This window comes from Melitaea cinxia, chromosome 11 (genome assembly GCF_905220565.1).
Source record: "Melitaea cinxia chromosome 11, ilMelCinx1.1, whole genome shotgun sequence".
NCBI classification, from domain to species: Eukaryota; Metazoa; Arthropoda; class Insecta; order Lepidoptera; family Nymphalidae; genus Melitaea; species Melitaea cinxia.
Window position 1 is genome coordinate 10860936 of NC_059404.1, and position 21235 is coordinate 10882170.

At 35.8% G+C, this 21235-nt stretch overlaps 2 protein-coding genes across 2 annotated transcripts; one reads left to right on the forward strand and one right to left on the reverse strand.

Annotated features, from left to right (window-relative positions):
- Positions 1-3356: 3356 nt before the first annotated feature.
- LOC123657601 lies at positions 3357-4982 on the forward strand. The gene is made up of 2 exons (XM_045593124.1): positions 3357-3936; positions 4571-4982. Exons 1-2 carry the CDS (start codon positions 3357-3359, stop codon positions 4687-4689), a joined length of 699 nt encoding a protein of 232 aa, XP_045449080.1. The 3' UTR covers positions 4690-4982.
- Positions 4983-14153: 9171 nt separating this feature from the next.
- Positions 14154-16402, reverse strand: LOC123657806 (collagenase-like). Its single transcript, XM_045593315.1, has 5 exons — positions 16211-16402; positions 15859-16126; positions 14900-14989; positions 14494-14672; positions 14154-14296 (listed from the first exon to the last, which is right to left on the reverse strand). Exons 1-5 carry the CDS (start codon positions 16400-16402, stop codon positions 14198-14200), a joined length of 828 nt encoding a protein of 275 aa, XP_045449271.1. The 3' UTR covers positions 14154-14197.
- Positions 16403-21235: the final 4833 nt, after the last annotated feature.

Below are 21235 nucleotides of genomic sequence, written 5' to 3' on the forward strand. Positions count from 1 at the left end.
GTTACAACGTCCGGGCTTGACGCTACAGACAGGATCATTGGAGCACTAAGCGCATTGTCAAAAGTAAGATCTAACCATTTTTACATCTCAAATTTTGACCCCAATGTTAATGACATCGATTCTTGGTGTGATGAGGTAGACAGGGCGTGTGAAATAAACGGCTGGGACGATAATGAATGTTTGTCTAGAATTAGTAATTGTCTTAAAGGTGATGCCAAGTCTTGGCTCCAAGACTGGGTTACTAACGATCGGAGTTGGACTAATTTTAAAATAGAATTTAAGCCCTTATGCGCACGAAGAATCGATGTTGCTAGCATTTTGTTTGATGTAATGTGTTCAAATTCCGATCATTATGCCACGTATGCAGATTTTGCAAGACGTTCACTATTGCGCCTAAACATTGTTAAAGGTCTAAGTGACGAACTAAAAGTTGCGATCATCATACGGGGTATAACCGATCCTCAGATTCGCGCAGCAGCACTAAATTCTAAACTATCCCCTAAAGATTTAGTAGACTTTTTTTCTATTTATTTAAAGCCGAAGCCCTCCAATGATACTGTGCGTAGTGTACGAAATATTAACGAACGAAACTTGCGAAAACGTCCATTTAATCATCACAATTCTAAGGGTATAAAATGTTTTTCGTGTGGTGATGTAGGTCATACTCAAAAATCGTGCTCAAAACGTTCAAATATTTCATTAAATAATAAGCGTACATACGACAATGTCACTAATAGTAGTACAAAGGAGACGTTCAAATCGTGTTCTTTTTGTAAAAAGACGGGACACGACGTAAGTGAGTGCTTCTCAAAGCAGCGTTTAGAAATCCGTAAGCAAAAAGTAAATTTTTGTCATAAATTGGAGGGTAGATCGACCGATAACGATGTAGTGACTGCAGTAATACAGAATGTTCCTACCGACGTACTTATAGATAGTGGTTCGCGTGTTTCCCTTATTTCCTCGGCACTACTTAAACACTTTAATTGTCGACAAATACCTACGTACCAATTATTACGGGGCATCGGTAATCAGAATGTAGAATCAACTAGTTACGTCACTTTAATTATCGAATTTAATGACATATCTTTAGAAGTTGATTTTCTTATTGTACCCGCAAGTTGCATGAATGTACCCGTAATCATAGGTACGGATGTATTAAACCGAGAAGGCGTTGCGTATATACGGATTAATAAACAGCAGCGTTTGACGCGTGTCGACAAAGCGATATGTATGAACAATGTATTACCCGTTAATTACAGTGAAAAAATATCCGTTAATACACCCCTCGAGGGATCTGATCGCGATAAATTACTTTCAATTATTGTCGAGTTTAAGAATAACTTAATAAGTGGCACAGCGGTGTCAACCGTTAGTACTGGTAGCATGCATATACAGTTGACTAGTGATACACCAGTTAGTTACCGGCCGTATAAACTTTCTCTTGACGAGAAGATTAGGGTGCGAGGTATTATCCAAGATTTATTAGAAAAGAATATTATCCGTGAATCAAATTCTCCGTATGCGAGTCCTATTATCCTTGTGAAGAAAAAAGACGGGTCAGACCGCATGTGCGTAGACTATCGTGCCTTAAACGCTATTACGGTTCGCGATCGTTATCCCTTGCCTCTTATAGACGATCACATTGATCGACTAGGAAAGCATAAATATTTTAGCTGCCTAGATATGGCGACTGGATTTCATCAGATAAAAATTGATGATGATTCCATACCGAAAACTGGATTCGTAACGCCTGAAGGCCATTACGAATATCTAAAAATGCCTTACGGTCTTACAAATGCGCCAATAGTCTATCAAAGAATCATATCTAAAACTTTACGATTATTTATCGACTCTGGCAAAGTACTAGTTTACGTTGATGACGTTTTAATCTTATCGAACTCTGTTACTGAAGCCTTACATGATTTAAAAGAAGTCCTGAAGACTTTAACGGCTGCATGATTTTCTGTTAATTTAAAGAAAAGTACATTTGTGACTACACAAGTAGAATACTTAGGTCGCATAATTACTCAAGGTCAGGTTAAGCCGAGCGATAGGAAGGTACAAGCCTTAGTCAATTCGCCTAGACCCACAAACGTGAAGCAAGTTAGACAGTTCTTAGGTCTTGCTGGATACTTCCGTCGGTACATAGCCGGTTACGCTTCTAAAACTGCGCCTATTGCTCGACTGACGCGTAATGGAGTTCCATTCGTGTGGGGTGAAGAACAAGAAGAGGCTCGAAAATATTTAATAAATTCAATGACTTCTGAGCCTGTATTAGCTATATTTGATCCAAATTTACCTACCGAGCTCCATACGGATGCCAGTTCAATCGGTTACGGGGCTGTATTGATCCAGGAACATGCAAACAAAAAACGGCGCGTGATTGGATTTTTCAGTAAAACCACACAAGGTGCGGAATCACGCTATCATTCATACGAGCTAGAAACACTCGCCGTTGTTAAAGCGCTTCAACATTTTAGACAATATTTATTAGGGATTAAATTTAAAATAGTTACCGACTGTAATGCACTTAAGCTAACCGAGCGGAAAAAGGATCTTGTTCCTCGTGTCGCACGTTGGTGGATATACATGCAGGATTTTCAATTTACTATCGAATACCGAAAAGGTTCTTTGATGTCCCACGCCGATTACCTAAGTAGGAACCCAATAGATGTTCGTAACATCGATAAACCAAAAAATTGGGCACAAATTGCACAATCCGCCGACGAAGAGACTCGTATATTAATTGATAGAGTAAATAACAATGAATTAGATCAGTCCCGTTATGTAGTCTGCAATGACTTGTTATATTATAAATACAGTTCCGCTGGTCACGAGCCTAGATTACTTTGTTTCATACCCAAGGGGTACAGATTGAGTTTATTGCGTATCTTTCATGATCAACATGATCATATAGGTTTTGATAAGACGATCGAACTTATATTACGTCATTTCTGGTTTCCTGGGTTAATTTCTTTTGTTAGAAAGTATATTGCGCACTGTTTGATTTGTATATCATCCAAAAGGAAACCAAGGGCTCCCCATCAGCCTATATCATCATGGTCTAAACCTGATTCTCCGTTTAGTACAATTCACGTAGATGTATTAGGCGCACTACCTGAATCTAATAGTTTTAAATTTGTCCTTATTATTGTTGATGCATACTCAAATTTTGCTTACTTTATGCAATTAAACGACAGGACTCAGATGAACTAACCCGAGTCATGTCTAACGCTCTTTCATTATTTGGCGCACCTAAACAAATTGTGTGTGACCGTGGGCGCATGTTCGAAAGTTCACAGTTTCGTAAATGGGCAGACGATATAGGTAGTGAAATTCACTACATTACCCCTGAAATGCACAATGAAAACGGTCAAGCCGAGCGTTACTGTAGAACAATATTAAACATGATCAGGGTGGAAGTTAATAATAAAAATAGTCTGTGGTCCGATTCGTTATGGAGGATTCAACTCGTCTTAAATTGCACCCAACAAAAGACTACGCGTGTCTCCCCAATGCAATTACTTATCGGCATAGATGGTACCACACCTGTGATAAGATCTCTCATACGCGACGTTGCCATAAATAATTCTAGTCCTAATCGTGAGGCAATGCGAGAATTACATCGTCAAAGAGCATCTGAACTGATGGAGCGCAATAAAGAAAGACAAGACGCTTACGTTAACAAACACCGAAGGAATCCTCGAATTTTTAAACTTAATGATTTTGTGTTTGTCTCTAAATCTGCACAGGCACGCGGCAAACTAGATTCTGGAATGCGTGGTCCTTATCGTGTTGTGAAAATTTTGCCTCATGGACGCTATGAACTGCAACTATTAGGAGCGTCTCATGGCAAAACTACTCGAGCCGCAGCTGAATATATGACAGCGTGGCACGGGGAGTGGACGCCGGAATCGTGTGCTGCGTTTTTCAACAGTTAGTTTGACTGGTTTTCCTTGTTACTGTTTAATTTTGACGACTTTTCTTCGTATCATGATGATTACGAGTGATGTGCTATAAATAATGTCATTATTATAAGCACAAAGGATCACTCGGCATGTTAACTGGGTCATGCCGAGTTTAAGTGGACATGTTAACTGGGTCATGTCGTGTATATAGCCGACATGTTAACTGGGTCATGTCGTTTATTTGGCTGACATGTTAACTAGGTCATGTCATGTATATAGTTGACGTGTTAACTGTGTCATGTCATCTATATTGCAGATATGTTAACTGGGTCATATCGTGCATAGATTAATCGATTCGCAACATGTTAACTTGGTCATGTTGTACTTGTGGTTGGTATGATAACTTGGCCATGTCAACCTTACTTTACTCTGACACCACACGCGATAACATGATAACTTGACCATGTTATCTTAGAATTACTAACTTAGCTTAACAAAAACAAACACTATACATAGTCACATTGGAATGAAACACCAAAAATATATGTATGTGTTAGAGGATGATACTAACTGCTTGCTTGTTCTGTTTTGTCTATTTTGACTAACATAAAAGTTTATGTACAAGTTACAAATTAAAGGTTACTCTAATTATTCCTTTACAGCGGATGATACGAATGATCCGGAATTTTTGCAAGTTGAAAATCCTGCAATAGCGGAAACTATGGATAACCATAGTCTTGAGGTGAACGTGGACGTTCACTTGTCAGGAGAGGCCGTATAAGCAAAATTGAAGGTAGAAGTGGGAGACAGGAGGCGTGGCTTGGTCGTCGTTCGATGTTTTGAAATACTGAAGTGGCAACAATAGCAAGGAGGGTAGCAAGCACACCGCGGAGAGCTCACTTTGGCTCCGTCTCGCGTAGCGATCACTTGTTAGGCCGAACTCTTGAATTATATTTAATTTAATTGTTATATAGTTTAGTTTGTATTAAAGTAGTTCTAATTTTGCTATCTTGTTATATTTTTCGAATGAATATTAATTTTGTTAATAATTAATAAATGATTGTTTTTGTGTTATTATATTTTTTTATTGATAATTGAAATAATCGCTAAAAATATATTTATTTACCAACGTATTATTTCTAAGAACATTTAAAACCAAAGTCAAAAAATACGTGTCTATTATTAATTAGCTGTGACCTAAACAATAAGCATTAAATATATGTGAGCATATATATATATTTATTTAAAATGTAGAAATACAACATGCACACATAAACAAAAGAAAATATATTTTTTAAATTGTATCTTGTTTTTTTTTGTGTGTGTAATGGTATATTATATTTAATAAATAAAAATAAAATAAAGAACATTAAATGTATCGATACACTTCAGTTTCTTGAAAAGGTAATAATAACCACTCATCAAAAATGCGTTTCCAAAATACAAAACGAGTATTTATTTAACAATAATATACAGACAATTTGTTCTTGTAAACGACTTCTTGACAAAAGAAAAATCGACTTGCGAGTTATTTGTGCTGAAGGTCGCCCGAACGGTCTAATAGTGAGCGTTCTATGAAAAATGGTGCCAGCAATTTACCGAACAAAGCGGGGAAAGGCAGCTTATTATAGGAATGAGCAGTTGATAAATCATTTAGATTTGAACTTATGGAAGGTTATGTTTTTGTTATATACATATTAATTTGTCAGGCAATATGGTGGAAATTATATATAATAATAATATTAAATAAATAAATGTCTATATCGTACACAGACGGTCGACTGTTCCTAAGGTAAGCAACTTAATGCTTGAGTAGGTAATAGTCGGATGATATAGCTACTTTTTTTCGACAAATAATACTTATCTATATATTATATACTTACTATCTGTGACGCATTTCAGTTAAATTAATTAGTACTATCATTGATGACCTCGCTTCGTACTTAGCTTTAATTAGACATACATAAGATATTATTAATTTTGTACTAAAACACAGTATATATATATTTTTAGGAACCAGATGTGGAATCGAAATAAAAAATACAACAATGATTACTTACAAACTTTTATCGGAAGTCTAAACAAAATGTGTTACAAAAATAAAAGAGTGCTAACGTTTAAATAATTTTAAGGAATACTACTAAATTACAAAAATAGGCAGGTTAACTCTCCAAACGGAAAAGGGTTTCCCTTATACTACACGAAACACGTTCACAGTTCACGAAGTGCGTCTCGAACTGAACCGCGCACAGCGCACGCGCGTCATCCCTCCTACGGTGACCCTTCTTCACTATTCTTCTAACACGGCCTCTCCTGACTGAAGGACGTCCTCGTGCTCCTGTGTCTCCTAATGTTGGGCGCCCACCGAGCAGGAGGGCACAGGCTCCGTAGTAGGCTCGCGAGACATATTGTTGCTCCGAGCAGCTTGCTCTGGCGTGGACTCCATATCGTCATCATGGTCTGCACCTGAGAACATAGAACATATCGGATCGGAATATCAGCAATTACCAAGAACACATTGATCCGTAGTTGATCACAAATACAAATACAAATACCAGAGAGGAAGCACGACGTTAGCTATCTCTGACTGTAAGAAACATAGGCACGACGTTAGCTTATTTCTTACATCAGCTCACCTACATGGCATAGGCACGACGTTAGCGTACCATGAGGCTCGCATGAATGGCAGAGGCGCGACGTTAGCGTACCACTTTAAATTAGCCACATGGCATAGGCACGACGTTAGCGTACCATGAGGCTCGTACGAATGGCAGAGGCGCGACGTTAGCGTACCATGAGGCTCACAACTTACAAGCAGGTTTGCCCGCACGGGTAGATACGGGTTTGTGTGTTTCCAAATCAAAGATAGTCAACCGCTGCGGCACCTACCAGTCGGCAGCATCTGCGAGACACCATGACTGACGATTCAAGAAGACCGCAGACAGAATACAGTCAGCAGTTGTATCGCCAGATTCGGCGGCGCCTGAAGCTCGCAGCTGGCAAGCAGAGTAGCCTGCAGATAGAAGATAGCCAAGGCTGCGTCGCTTGAGTCGAACTTGCCTGTCGCATGTGCCCGCTGCCATCAGTTTGGCATGCGAGCTTCGACTAAAACTTGCACCTCCTATTCGCTCGGCTGCACCTGACCCTTACCGACAGTCCGTTCCAAATATTCTACTTTATTGGACAAAAAAGAACATTTCTTTAGGTTATTAGAATAATCAGAATCAGTCAAAGTTTGAAGCACCATGCGAAGAGTCAACAGGTCATTAATTGTATTGCTCAGTATAAATACATCGTCCAGGACCTCAACAGAATCTAGGCATGGGCGAAGAGTTCTCGAAGTTATCCGCTGGTAAACAACAGGTGCATTTGCTAAATTCTAGGCATTTTCAAATATTACCCTTATTAATATACCTGTGAGAGGTATTGAGGCATTATCCACAGGTGAAATCCTGTGGGCATATCGAGACTGGTAAAGAATTTGTGTCCATCTTATCGATTAATATGATTGTCGATCAACGGTAAAGGGAAGCGATCCTTAACTGTAATTTCATTGAGTTTACGATAGTCGACATACATGCGGTAGGACCAGTTTTTTTTTTTTTTACTAATAGGATAGAGGACTCGTATATTCCAATTTAGAGTATCGATTGATAATCTTTTCAAGAAGATCTTTAATTGTTTCGTGGATATTTTATAATTCTAGGATAAGAAAGCCTGTAGGGCCTTTAATTAATTAGCATAGCACTATTTAATTTAATTGACATGCTGTCGGTTGTGGACGTAGCCGTCCCAGAGATAAAAAAAATTCAAAAATGTCTTAATTAGGACTAACAGGTTACTTAAATTTTGATCAGCTGTTAAAGACGTCTTAATCGGAATCTGCGTACTCGGCGTGGTACACATATAACATCATGTGTAGGACGAGTCTTATAAGTAAGGTATTGCTGGTCACAGGTACGTACATAAGTAACACCTTCGCGGTTTAATACATCGGTACCAACAATAATAGGAGTATTCATAAGTTCAGGGGACACGGCATGTAAGTCCACCTCTAAAGTTATTTCATTAAACTCTTGAAAAAATAAGTTGACTCAATTTCCGCCTATACCTCTTAAAAACTCTGAAAGCTGGCTTACGCGCACATTTGAAATGTCTCAGCAACGATGAAGAAATCAAGGATATACTTGAACCGCTATCTATAAGAATATCGACAGGAATTCCCTGTATGACTGCTACTACTATATCTTTGTGTTTATTATGGCAGTTTTCCTGGCAGAAGTTAACATTATTCGTGTAACGAGACAAATTTTATGAGCCTTTTTTTGCGGAAAGTGCAAGGTTAGTATTTATTTAAACACAGAGAAAACTATCCTTCTTATTACTTTCATCGTTGTTGATTTTATTAGAAATGATTTTAGACTTCTTGAAACAATGAGACTGTGTATGACCACGTTGGCAACATAAAAAACATTTGCCTTCCTCAAATTTACGCCTACGAAAGTTTGCATCATGATTTAACTTAGAAAAATGGTTATTACGAATGCTATCACTAGATTTCTTATTAATCGTTGAGGATTTGATAAATAGAGAAGAATTCTACAAGCTCATTTGGCATTAACTTCGCATTGGTAGCCGAAGCACGGATTTGCGGATCCGTAATGCCCCGTATGACTATCGCTGAAATAAGTTCATCACTCAACCCCATAACTATTCGTAACTTTAATAAGGATCGGCGAGCATAATCGGCATACGTCGGGTATTTATCAGAATCATTACTCATGACCTCGTATAAAATATTTGCAATATCCGGTTTCTTAGAGCACAACGGCTTAAACTCTTTCTTAAAATTGCTCCAACTACGATCGTTAGTGACCATTAAGCCAAGTCCTAGCTTCCCCTTTAAGACAGTTACCGATGCGAGACAGACACTCATTATCGTTCCAATAGTTTGTACTCTTAGCACGGTCAACTTCCTTACACCAGGCGTCTATATCGTGTATAGTAGGATCGGAATTAGATATGTAATAAGATTGGTTAGATCTCACCGTTGTATTGATGGAACGTATCGCATCGATAATGCACAGCAGACTCTCGGCCTTCCACCGCCGACCTCTGATACTCAGCTGCAGGTGCGGTGACAGGTCGCAGCCGTGGTGGCGTTGTCGCAGACGCACCGCCTCTCGGCTCGTATGGCCACGGCTGTGAGGAGCGGCGTTGCCCCTCCAATGCAGTTAAACGACTGAAAATTTGTTGCATTTGTTCGATTAGCACGTTATTAGGGGATATATGTCGTTTTGAAGTGCGTCTAGAATGATACTTTCGGCGTCTATAACCAGAATCACTGTCACTTGAGTGTACAGCACTGTGTACAGGACGCGAGTTACGGTTTCTAGAGTGACTTCTACTTTTACGATTTTGATTTGACATTTTCTTTACTGTAACAGTAAATTACAAAATATAAAAGTAAAATAAGTAGTAAAATATGTTAGTAGCTAAATAGCACAATAGAGTAATAACAAATTAGTTTTCAATTCACAAATTTATTTAATATCTTCTAAAATTATATTAAAAATCACTGTACGTACTATTAAAAATATTGAAACGTAAATATTGAAACGTACTCACCAGGGTTCTTAGTATCGTATACTTTACCATACAACCAAGCAGATTTCAACCTTCTTACGTAGCGGCAAGGAACATGAAAACAATTCACTGTTCGAACGCAACAAAAACAACTCGTTAAGTGTTTCGAATCATGTTTCGAATAGTCAAACTGCCATATCTCAGGAACGCAAAGCGGATTAGGTTACGTGAAGTGTCGTATCCCACTTCTAATTTTAGGAACCAGATGTGGAATCGAAATAAAAAATACAACAATGATTACTTACAAACTTTTATCGGAAGTCTAAACAAAATGTGTTACAAAAATAAAAGAGTGCTAACGTTTAAATAATTTTAAGGAATACTACTAAATTACAAAAATAGGCAGGTTAACTCTCCAAACGAACAAGGGTTTTCCTTATACTACACGAAACACGTTCACAGTTCACGAAGTGCGTCTCGAACTGAAACGCGCACAGCGCACGCGCGTCATCCCTCCTACGGTGACCCTTCTTCACTATTCTTCTAACAATATATTATATATACTAGCTGACCCGCAAACGTTGTTATAACCCCCTTAATTCCCTCCCCCCTATAATTTAGGGGTATGAAAAATAGATGTTAGCCGATTTTCAGACCTAGATACGCACACAAAATTTCATAAAAATCGGTCCAGCCGTTTCGGAGGAGTATGTTAACTAACATTCTGACACGAAAATTTTATATATAAGAGATATATATTTCTTGCCGATTATTCTCTACGTTGCTGTGTGGTTACGGCAGTAAAGAATATAGCCACTCCATCTCTTCCTGCGGGTGTCGTGAGAGGCGACTAAGGGATTCTCTACAGAATCGACATTCCGAATCGGTAGTAGCTTCACTGGGAATCGAACCTACAACCCCTGGAGCTTAAAATATGGTCACTGCAAACTGCACCAACGGACTATTATATAAATTATACTGAAAATGTCGTGAAAAAAATTATCTAAATTATTCAAATAATTCGACTCTATGTAAGAATCACATTTTTTTTTCGTTGATTAGAGGACCAGAAATATTTAATTTATTGAACGAGGAGTATAGAAGTAATGGTTTTCATTTTATTAAAATCTTCCAACGAGAAGACTAATTATGAAATAGATTTGCTTATCAATTAAAAGCAAGGAAAGCGATGACTATGCACAGCTTAATCTCCTTTTGCCGTTTCACTGCTCAGCTATTAGGCTAATGGATCGTCGAACTTTCCTAAAGCATTCAATATACTTTTAATGATATTGTTTTTAAAAGGAAAAAATGAAATTTTTACTTTCAAGGCGTTGTGTAATAGATATCTTATATTTGTATATTTTATTTTACGTTATTCATGGAAATCCTTATTAGCCTGTTGGCGCAGTTTCAAGTTAGTAACAGTAACCTTAGTAACAGAGACGGTGTGTATATTATGTTAAGAATATTTTTTTTAAAAAATTACCTAAACAGATGCTCCGCGTGTTTTCACCCGCTTTGTGGTTACTTTTCTGCTCGTATGAGTTGTAAAATATATATTTTTAACGATACAATTTCCAATATTCAAATTCTTTTTAAATCAAACCTGACACTTCAAAACTATTACAATTTAAACTATTTTATTAAACAACAACCAATGTTTATATTTTATTCCTAAGATTAATAGAAGTAAATTTCACCTTCCCAACACTAATTTTTAATAGGTACGTCATTACATCTTTTCATTGTTCACTTCTATAAAAATTTAATTAATTACATAAATTTATAAAAAAATACATAAATATATTAAGAAATAAATCTTCCGCGAGGGCGCCTGATATGTACATTACTTTAGTCGACACAAAATAAGAGGCCCGTTTGGACATTTTAACAAATACCCTAGAACGTAACTTAGTACGAAACTGTAAGAAACAATAAAGAATTATAAATAAAATAAAGTGTTTTTAAAACATAGGTACATTTTTTGGCGCGTTAAATAATATGATAGAATATATTGGGAGTATTCTTTTCGCGCTTACTTTATTACTTTCAGTCTTTCTTTTAACAATAGTGCTGTAACTAATTAATTATTGAACGTTACCACTTTCATTCGATTTTACTCATAATAGAATATTATGTGGTGCTTCAGCCTGTAATATTCCACTACTGGGTATAGGCCTCTTTCCCCATGTAGTAGAAGGATTAGAGCTTAATCCACCACACTGCTCCTATGCGGGTCGGCGCGTATATTCCCTACTATGAGTAACGATCTGTTACTCGGGTTCCGAAAAAACAGTTTTTAAAAAAAAAGATTTTTAAAAATTACAGAATTTATTTATTTGGTTTGAACAATATTTCTTTTAAAATAATAAAATAAAATACACGGGAACTGGTATGGAAAAAGATGTGTGACCGATATGAGGGATCCGAGCAGACTGACTGCGAGGTCCCGTTCCTACTACTTCTTTGGAGACAAAATGCTGATGCAGCATCTAAGGCTTGCACCACAGCGAAAAGGGGTGCATGTGCTAGCTATAACAACCCCCCGCTTAAGATGAAACTTACACGGTCTGAGCGTGAAGTTTCTCATAGGAAGTAGAAAAAGGGTAAGATAATTTTAAACAATCCTCAAACGAGGTTGAGGATCTGGTGAACTTTCTATCTGTCATCGGATTTTGTAGCGGATCTAGTGAGCTTTATTTTCTTTTGAAAGGTCAGACATCTTTCTTTACAGAAATAGTAAATTATAAACACTAAAAACAGAGATATAGAAACATAGAACATTATTGAATGTGGATTAGCAAATTCAAAGTTATCATCTAGATTTAAATTGTTTACAAGATCTAGTAGACTATCAGTTTCAGAATTTAATTTGATAAATTTATGTAAATCTAATTTAGTATTTAATTTTACAGATTTATAATTAATCGTGTCATTAAATTTCTTAAAAATATTGAAGTTGCAACATGAATCATTAATAAGATTAAAATCAGAATGAATTGAATTTGAATAGATTTTAGGTTTTTTTTTTTTTTATTGGAACCACAAACAAGTTTACAATAGACATTAACTACATTAAATGTAAGTATTACAATTTAAGTTATTGCAAACTCAACACTGATGGTCACATTGAACATAATCAAATTGCAAATGGTGAACCTGTCTTACAATTCATTGTTTCTATAATTGAATTTGATGTCTTAATCAAAATATAATATATAATACATATGTCCTCACATATAGATATAGACTATAAAATATATATAAAATAAAAATAAAAAAATAAAATAAAATAAAAAAGCCTTTATTTGACCATGCTATAGTACAAGAGAAACTTTTATTAATATATTATTATAGAGTTTTACTAGTTGCTTATAATTATTTACTTTTACTTATACTAAATTACTTAGGTTAAACAAGGTCCCCAGGTTGGATAAAGGCCTCCTCCAATGATGCCCACTTCTCTCTATCCTGTGCTATTAGCCACCACTTTGGGCTAGCAACTTTTTTTATTTCATCCTCCCATCGGGTAGAGGGTCTTCCTCTCTTTCTTTTTCCTTGTGGTCCTCTCCATATGGTGGTATTGTAGGTCCATCTTTTATCTCTCTGCCGCGATATGTAGCCGGCCCATTTCCACTTTAACCTTTGTGCGTAGTTCAAGGCATTAGTGGCTTTTGTTATTTTACTTATCTTGATATGGATAGCTGGTCCGATTTCAACGCTCCAGCCAACTTCGCAGCAGTGATGAAATTGTTGCGAAGGATTTTGGTGGTAAATCTCACTATAATATTTTTGTTGTAGCTATAGATGTATCCAACTCACTTTTCCATGCATTTAATTTTTCGTCTGGTCATTCAATATTTTTCTCAATAATTTCTAACATCACATCTTGATTATCATCGTAATTCTGTTTACGCTTTCGAAAGTTAACGTTGGCGTTTTCATTGCCACGAAGAGATTCTGCCAAATCAGGATTAGATGAGAACTTTATTTGCTGGGAAGTCGTCTATGGCGGAGATCGTTGCATTTTAGATTTCTAAGTTGGTGGTAGTCACAATTAAACATCAGCTTCACAGCGTCACAGCACGTAGATACGATGCAGAAAGGCGTTTGCACTTTATTCTTAAACACAAATGTAACACTTATCACAAATTTGCAGGGGTCAATTAGCATAAAATACTTATCACAACAACAGAAAGTTAGTATACTTCCGTGTAGAACAGGTTCCAACGGACGAATTGAACTTATAAGTTTTACATCTTTGCAATAACCGTTACATTTTGGTTTCAAATTGACAATACCAGTACCCAGTATCGTTACATCAAAGTTATCGTTTTCACAATTGAGATGTAGTCTTGTGGGGGGGGAATGAGTAAAAATCCATTTATTATTTCCTAACGATTGCCAAAAGTGTACATCTCCCGAATTAAATTTTAATCACAAAGGATAGTAGCTTAATATTTTATACATTACTGAAAAATTAAGAGCTGTGCCCAATTCAATGTCATGTATGATATGTTATATTTTTTTCAAAAGGTTGGTGTACTCAAATTTTAAAACAATATTTATTCTGCAGGTTATTAATTAAATGTAAACAAACCTAAGTCTTCGAATAGTTAAATAGTAGAGGTGTTGTAATGAAGCAATCAAAGAAAATAAATTTAAATCAAAATATTTATTTAAATAATAGCATGTGAAGTCTATTGTTGGCTGAGCCAAGAAGCAAACGAGGAAACTCTGGCAAAACCAGCTGGACCTGCCGTGCAACCGCGGGACGAACCGAAGGAAGTGATACCAATCTGCGCAAAAAAAAAAATACGTTATTTAATTAAGTATTAATTGTAAACGTTGTCCTTCAATGTTGTTATATTTTTAGTAACGGAATGTGTAATGTAAAGTTTTTTAAAAGTAAACAAATAAAATTGTATTTGAATAAAGCAAAAAGGGAAGTCGTTACTGGTATAAAATAAAGACGAAGACAGAAAAAAATACTGACCAATGTATTGCCCATCGCGAGAGGGCCTCCTGAGTCACCTCCACAGGTGCTTCTGCCACCGCTATTAGACGTGCATAAAGTGGAAGAGACGACAATGCCGGCAACATATGATCTAGCACATGTGTTGTTATCAATTACTTGCAGGCTTACATGTCTCGCTACACTTGATACTCCGCCGGCTGAAATTAATAAATAATTATCAAAAGATTAATTAAAATGCTACTATAGTCGCAATATAAACAAAAAAAGTAAAAAAAAAAATAAAACAAATGAAGTCGAATAATATGTAAAGGTTAAAGGACATTTATTTATAAATTTTTGAATATTATACATATTTACAATATTATACATATTTACAATTCACAACTTAAAAACTAAATATTAATAGAAAGTAAAATAAACTTACAATTACTCGTTCTTCCGAAACCAGCAGCTACAGCCGTAACACCGTTAAAGTGGTTGTAGCCATTGTATAACACGATGGGCCGAATGTTGTCTAAGGAAATACGTTTCTTCAGTTTATTTTTTATTGAATATTTACATTACAGTCATGACAAAATAAACAGTTGTAATATTTCGTACCAAATACAATTTAATCAAAAACCAAAGAAACCTTATTATTAAATAATTGTGTTTGCTAGCAAAACGAAAAAAAAACCGACTTCAATTACATCGACAAGTAATACAACATAAGTAGACGAAAAAAATTAACAAATGCACATAGTCGTATGAATATAATACATGCATGAAGTCGTCACTACGATTTTCGACGTTTCGCCTCGCTTTCTCTACGATTCTATCATCAGATCCTGGTTTCCTTATCATTGTTCCACCCTTGAGATATCTCCTTTCAAACAAAAAAAGAATTATCAAAATCGAGTCATAAACGACGAAGTTATCCCCGAACATACATAAAAAATATATATATACGGTCGAATTGAGGTGTTTTTTCGATAATTCCAACTAGTGATATTATAAACTCAAAACATCGATAAAAATTAATAAAATCGGAGTGAGTTTGTAATGTTAAAATAATCGTTTTTTAAATGCATATGGATACACGGTACATATACCAAAATAACATTTTTTACAATTTTCGTCTGTCTGTCTGTCTGGTGGTTTGTTCCGGCTAATCTCTGAAAAGGCTGGACCGATTTTGACGGGATTTTCACTGGCAGATAGCTGATATAAGAAGAAGTAACTTATATTTTAGAAATTTATTATTTTGTAACTCTGCGAACATAACAATATATTTTTTTAATTCCACGCTGACGAAGTCGCGGGAACAGCTAGTATAAAATAAAAATCTAGCAAGAGTTAAGACATAGAATTTCAAATTTTATTACACTATAAAAACTGACTTACTGTTGAAAGTAACGGAATTGATGCGAATCACAGCAACATCGTTATTGAGGTTATTCGTGTTGTAATTGGGATGCGTAACGACATTGTTGGTGTTGATACGCACGCCACCAGAATTATAGTTAACAGATCCAAGAATAACGGTAAAAAGGCTAGCTTGGAAACTACCACTTCTCCAACAATGAGCAGCAGTGACCAGTCTGGTGTTCCTAATAAGAGAAGATCCGCAAACTGATGTTTGTCCGGTGGTCAATGTGATTTGTAGACCAGCCTTTAAAAATTACAAAAATTTTATTAAATAATAGACGTGAAACCAAGATAGTTAGAGCTATTGACTACAAATTATAAAACATACCAAATGGGGAATAGCCCCTAGGGCCGTAACCTGCCCTCCAATGATCCTGGAACCATCGAAGTCCACTGCCGCCTCAGCAGCGTCTATGCGAGCCCTTTCGGGGATGCCGACCTCTAGATGGTAATCAGCGAAGATAGTTTCTTCTGCTGTAACAGCTAGAGCAAGGCCAAGGACGACGATGAAAAGTTTCATTTTGGAAGACAGTGTGTTGTTTTGCAATCGAACGCAAGCCTTAAATACTGCTTTATATCTAATCTCAACGATGACTTGTTTTTTTTTTTAATCCTGTGAATAATCGTCTAGAAAATACAAGGACGTAAAATGATTATAAATATAATAATGACATAAATTACCGCAAAATGTATATCAGTAAAAAGGCCAATGACAATGCAAATTTTAGTCATATATTGCTTACAAAGGAGCGTCAGGCAAGACAGCTTACACTCGTGTCTTTCAACATACAGAAAAATGTTACCAAAAATTATACATGTACGATACATGTGTATTGTATAATATCACATTATAGGAAAACTGAAAACTGTGGAAATTGTGGACTAACGTTTACTACTCAATATCCTAAAATTACAAGCTAAAACACCACGCAGACAGTAATGTATGTTTTATTAAAATCTATATTTAAAGTTTAGTACTTGTGATTAATATTTTGAAATAAATATACGTTTCAAAAAGACCTAATACTTTTTTCAATACTCAAAAAAAAGTATAAACATAAAAATGCAGTAGTTTTTCGCAAGTAGCTAAAAGTTTTAGATAACACTATCTCTCTCTCTGAGCTCTGGTCATTTTTACTCACCACAGGAACACAACATTGCTTGAAAACAATATTATTTAGCTGTGATTATCTGTAAGGTTGAGGCACTTTCCCAGTTGAACTACTATTTTTTATAGCCGATATTTCCTGCCGTGCCCAACCTCGGTTAATATTAAATAATAAATAATTAGTATGTGTAATAATTAAAAATGATCTCGAAAAGAATAAATTATTATTATTTTATGTCACCTTTTTTAACACTTCAGTCACAGGTAACGTTTGATTTAAATTTTATTTTACTGTTGGTAGCATTCAGTCTGTAGCATCCCACTGCTGGGCATAGGTCTCTTTCTCCATGCAGTAGAAGGATTGGAGCACTACGCTGCTCCACTGCGAGTTGGCCGATATGTTCCCTACTATGAGTAATGATTGCTATCAGTTATTTATGATAACAACCGGGACCGGCGGCTTAACGTACTTTCCGAGGCGCGGTGACTCACAAGGACAGACATCCAAATCGGAAAGAAATATTTATACAAATCAAATATCCATTCCGAGCGGGAATCAAACCCGCAAACCATCGGTGTTTTAAGCGACTACAAGCACCACTACACCAGAGCGGCTGTTCGTACTAATAAATATTAATGGTATCACCATATTTCAATGACACATAATAAATTTCTAATATATCTTTAGATGCTGTGTGGTTACGGCATCGGCTCTCTTACCCTGGATATCGTAAGAGGCGACTAAGGGATTACACAGTTCCACGACCACCTTGGAGCTTAAAAAGCCGACCGATGGCGGGATAACCATTCAACTGCTGGCTTTGAAATACACAGGTCGAAGATGGGCAGCAGCGTCTTCGGTGCGACAAAGCCAACCATGCGGTCACCAACCCGCCTGCCCAGCGTGGTGACTATGGGCAAAACCCCCCATGAGTTCACGTCTAAAGTTTTGGGCCTTTGTTCCCAGCAGCCCCACTATTCCCAGCTACGGCAGCGGTCGCGGTAACGGTGGGGTAGAGGGTGCTAAAAATCACCGGGGTACGGGAGCCCTGCGGTCACCAACCCGCCTACCCAGCGTGCTGACTATGAGCAACCTATGTCCAGTAGTGGACTGCGAAAGGCTGCTGTGATCTCTAGATCTCACCAAACTTAGAGTTCCAAAGCAATTTTTTTTCTCGCAGTGTATCGATTTTGCAATTGCGATGGTTCGTCTGCATTCATGGATACGTGGAATTTTCAAAATGTATGTATTTATCATCCGCGATCACGATTCGATAGAAAATTTTTTTTTTTTTTAATCTATCGAGCAGCAATTTACATATAATTTTTCAGTGTTGTGAATTGTATTTCAAATATGTACTATAATTTCGTTGTTATAAAATATAAATTTGTTGGCAAAAATATGAGGTGGATTTCAAAAATCCCTTCGTAATATTTAGCTGCTTATATACTTCATATTTATTCTTTATTGCACCTAAAAAAAAAGAAACAAGTAAAAATCATATTTACAAAGAAACTTGGCAAGGGCAAACTTATCTCTAGAAGAGATACCCATGGTGGTGAGAATTGCTGTTATCGCGGGGCACGGAAGTGCAAGAGTGATTAATAATAATGACTATAAATCGATAAACTGATCCAGAACTAGCTTTTACCCACGACTTCGCTCGCATTGAATTATTTTAAATAAAAAGTATTCTATGTGACTTCCAATACATCCAAGAATATCTGTACAAAGTGTCATGATGATCGGTTTAGTCGTTTTGGCCTGAAAGCGTAACAAACAAACTTACATTCACATTTATAATATTATCAGAGTAGTATACTTGGCTACAGACACACTTACATGAACATGTACATACATACATACATACATACATACATACATACATGCATACATACATAAATACACACATTGAGACTATATCCATTATGAAAGGTTCCTGAATTCGGAGTAAAGATAATTTCTTAGCTTGTCCTTAAAAGCATAAATTGAAGTGCTTTCTTGGATCACTTTTGGTAAGCGATTCCAAAGCGTTGCAGCACGAATAGTGAACGTATAGTGAAGGAATTGAGTAAGAAGTTGGTGTTATGTCTAGAGACTTCAATATATTTATACTGAGTCTAGACGAGACACAAGTTTATAGGATATCTATTATCTATTAAGCAGTACAAATATTATTCAATTTGTTTTAAGCATTATCATTTTAAATCATTGTATATATATTATGTATGAAAGTATGAAATATAATATGAGAGTATACAATAATGTACCCCCACCGCAATATTGCACCCACAAGTGCTGAGGCCGACATACGGTCTACGGCTACGGTCTACGGCTTCCTAGATATCACCCGTAAATGTGTACCCCTGCGATACCTAAAAAAAAAAACATGGAATAAAAGTTCAAAGGAGTGACAAATTTTCTTTGTATATTTTTACGGTCCTTTTATCAGGGTAGATACCATGCCTCGTCTTTTTGTTGGCTAACCATACACTCTAAAAAATCATGGGTATAAGATAAGTAAAGCCTGTTGTGAACCGAATAGATAATCATGATATTCCACTTACATTCCAACCCTAATTTGAATATAATAAGCGGCTAGTAACATTATCTAAGATACATAACTAACATTTAAGGTAAAGTGAGTACAGAAACGTAAATTTAGTTTAATGAATTAACCACCGAAAATTAAAAATAATTTGTATTTTTGAGAGAAAAAACGAATTATTTATAGGAAATGTAATAAACTTTTTTATATATAGATTTATATAACTGAAGTAATCAAATTGCTTATCAAAAAAGTAAATGTACGTCAGCTCCGATATGCGACTGTAATTTATTTGATAAGAAAGATAAGCGTGATAATTAAAAACTTAAATGCTCTATTAAATTAATCGAATTATAATTAATTTAAAATAATAAAAATGTATAATCAAAACACCAATTTACGCTTGCTTTTCGTATCGGTACAGTAGATGCTGGTATACTGTTGTATTTATTATACCCACATCTTACATCAGCGGCTAAGAGCGCTGTAAAGGTAGCTCTAAAGCGCCACTAATCATCAGAAACAGTTTTTCGATGGTCTTATATAGTAAACTCCAATATTATTTCCTATAAACATTTTTTTTGATTTAAATATGCTTTAACACAAATTTAATTAAAAAGGTAATGATTTTTTTAATTTTAACGTTTACAGATTGATTTTAACCTTCTAAACTTGCAACTGTGATTTCTGTTTAAATTGCTTTATTTTCGTTTTCCTAATAATGAACTTAATACCTACCTATACAATAACTCCATTCTATCTGATAGTAAAACAAAGTCAATCCTGTCACTTCTATTAAATCGACAGGGTTAAAATATAAATAAAATATAAAATTATATAACTATAAATAGAAATGTCTATGGTCCCAAAATGAGTATCTATTAATAGAATTTTCTATAACTCAAACAATGAAACAAGGTGAATAAATGAATTCAAAATAATTCATTGACTTCAGCCATTATCATGCAATTAATAATAAAAATAAAAAAAACCCGTATAACATTTAAGAACTTCCATTCAAATAGTGTTTGAGAAGATATTTTCAACCACAGTATTCAGTTCGTTTTTTGGATATGTCACAAATTACTTTACTTTTTTTCATCCTTTAGTTTCCTTTATTCATCAAGTAAGCACTAAATTCTTCCTTACTTAAAATAGTATTTTAATTGAATGACACTCTTAAACACTAATTCAAAAGGATCTTATTTCCATTCAATGCTTTTATGTGCAAGAGGTTTTTTTCTTTATACTATAAGTGTAGAAAACTTGCGGATGGATACGGATACCAATCAGCGTATTGGTGAGCGAATATCGTGATATGGACGCCCGCAATACTAAGAGCATTCCAAGCGTCGCAACCCTAGCCACAACCTTCCCGGGAACTCTGGCTACCATACTCACCGCATGAACGCAACACTCTTGAGAGTGGTATAAATGAAACGCGATCTTCTTATGAGAGTTTTCGTAAAAAATTATAGATCTTTGTCTATATGCTTTTTAGAGTTGTTTAAAGCCAATAATAGATTTGTGGAATTAAATTATGAGTATAACTGAACGAATGAACTTGCTGTGCCCCGCGCTTATACTCGCGTTAGTTTGAGGATAAACGTACTAAAATATTATACAGCCTATAGCCTCCTTCGGTAAATGGGCAAATCGATCCAGTACTTCTTGAAATTAGCGCATTTAAACAAAC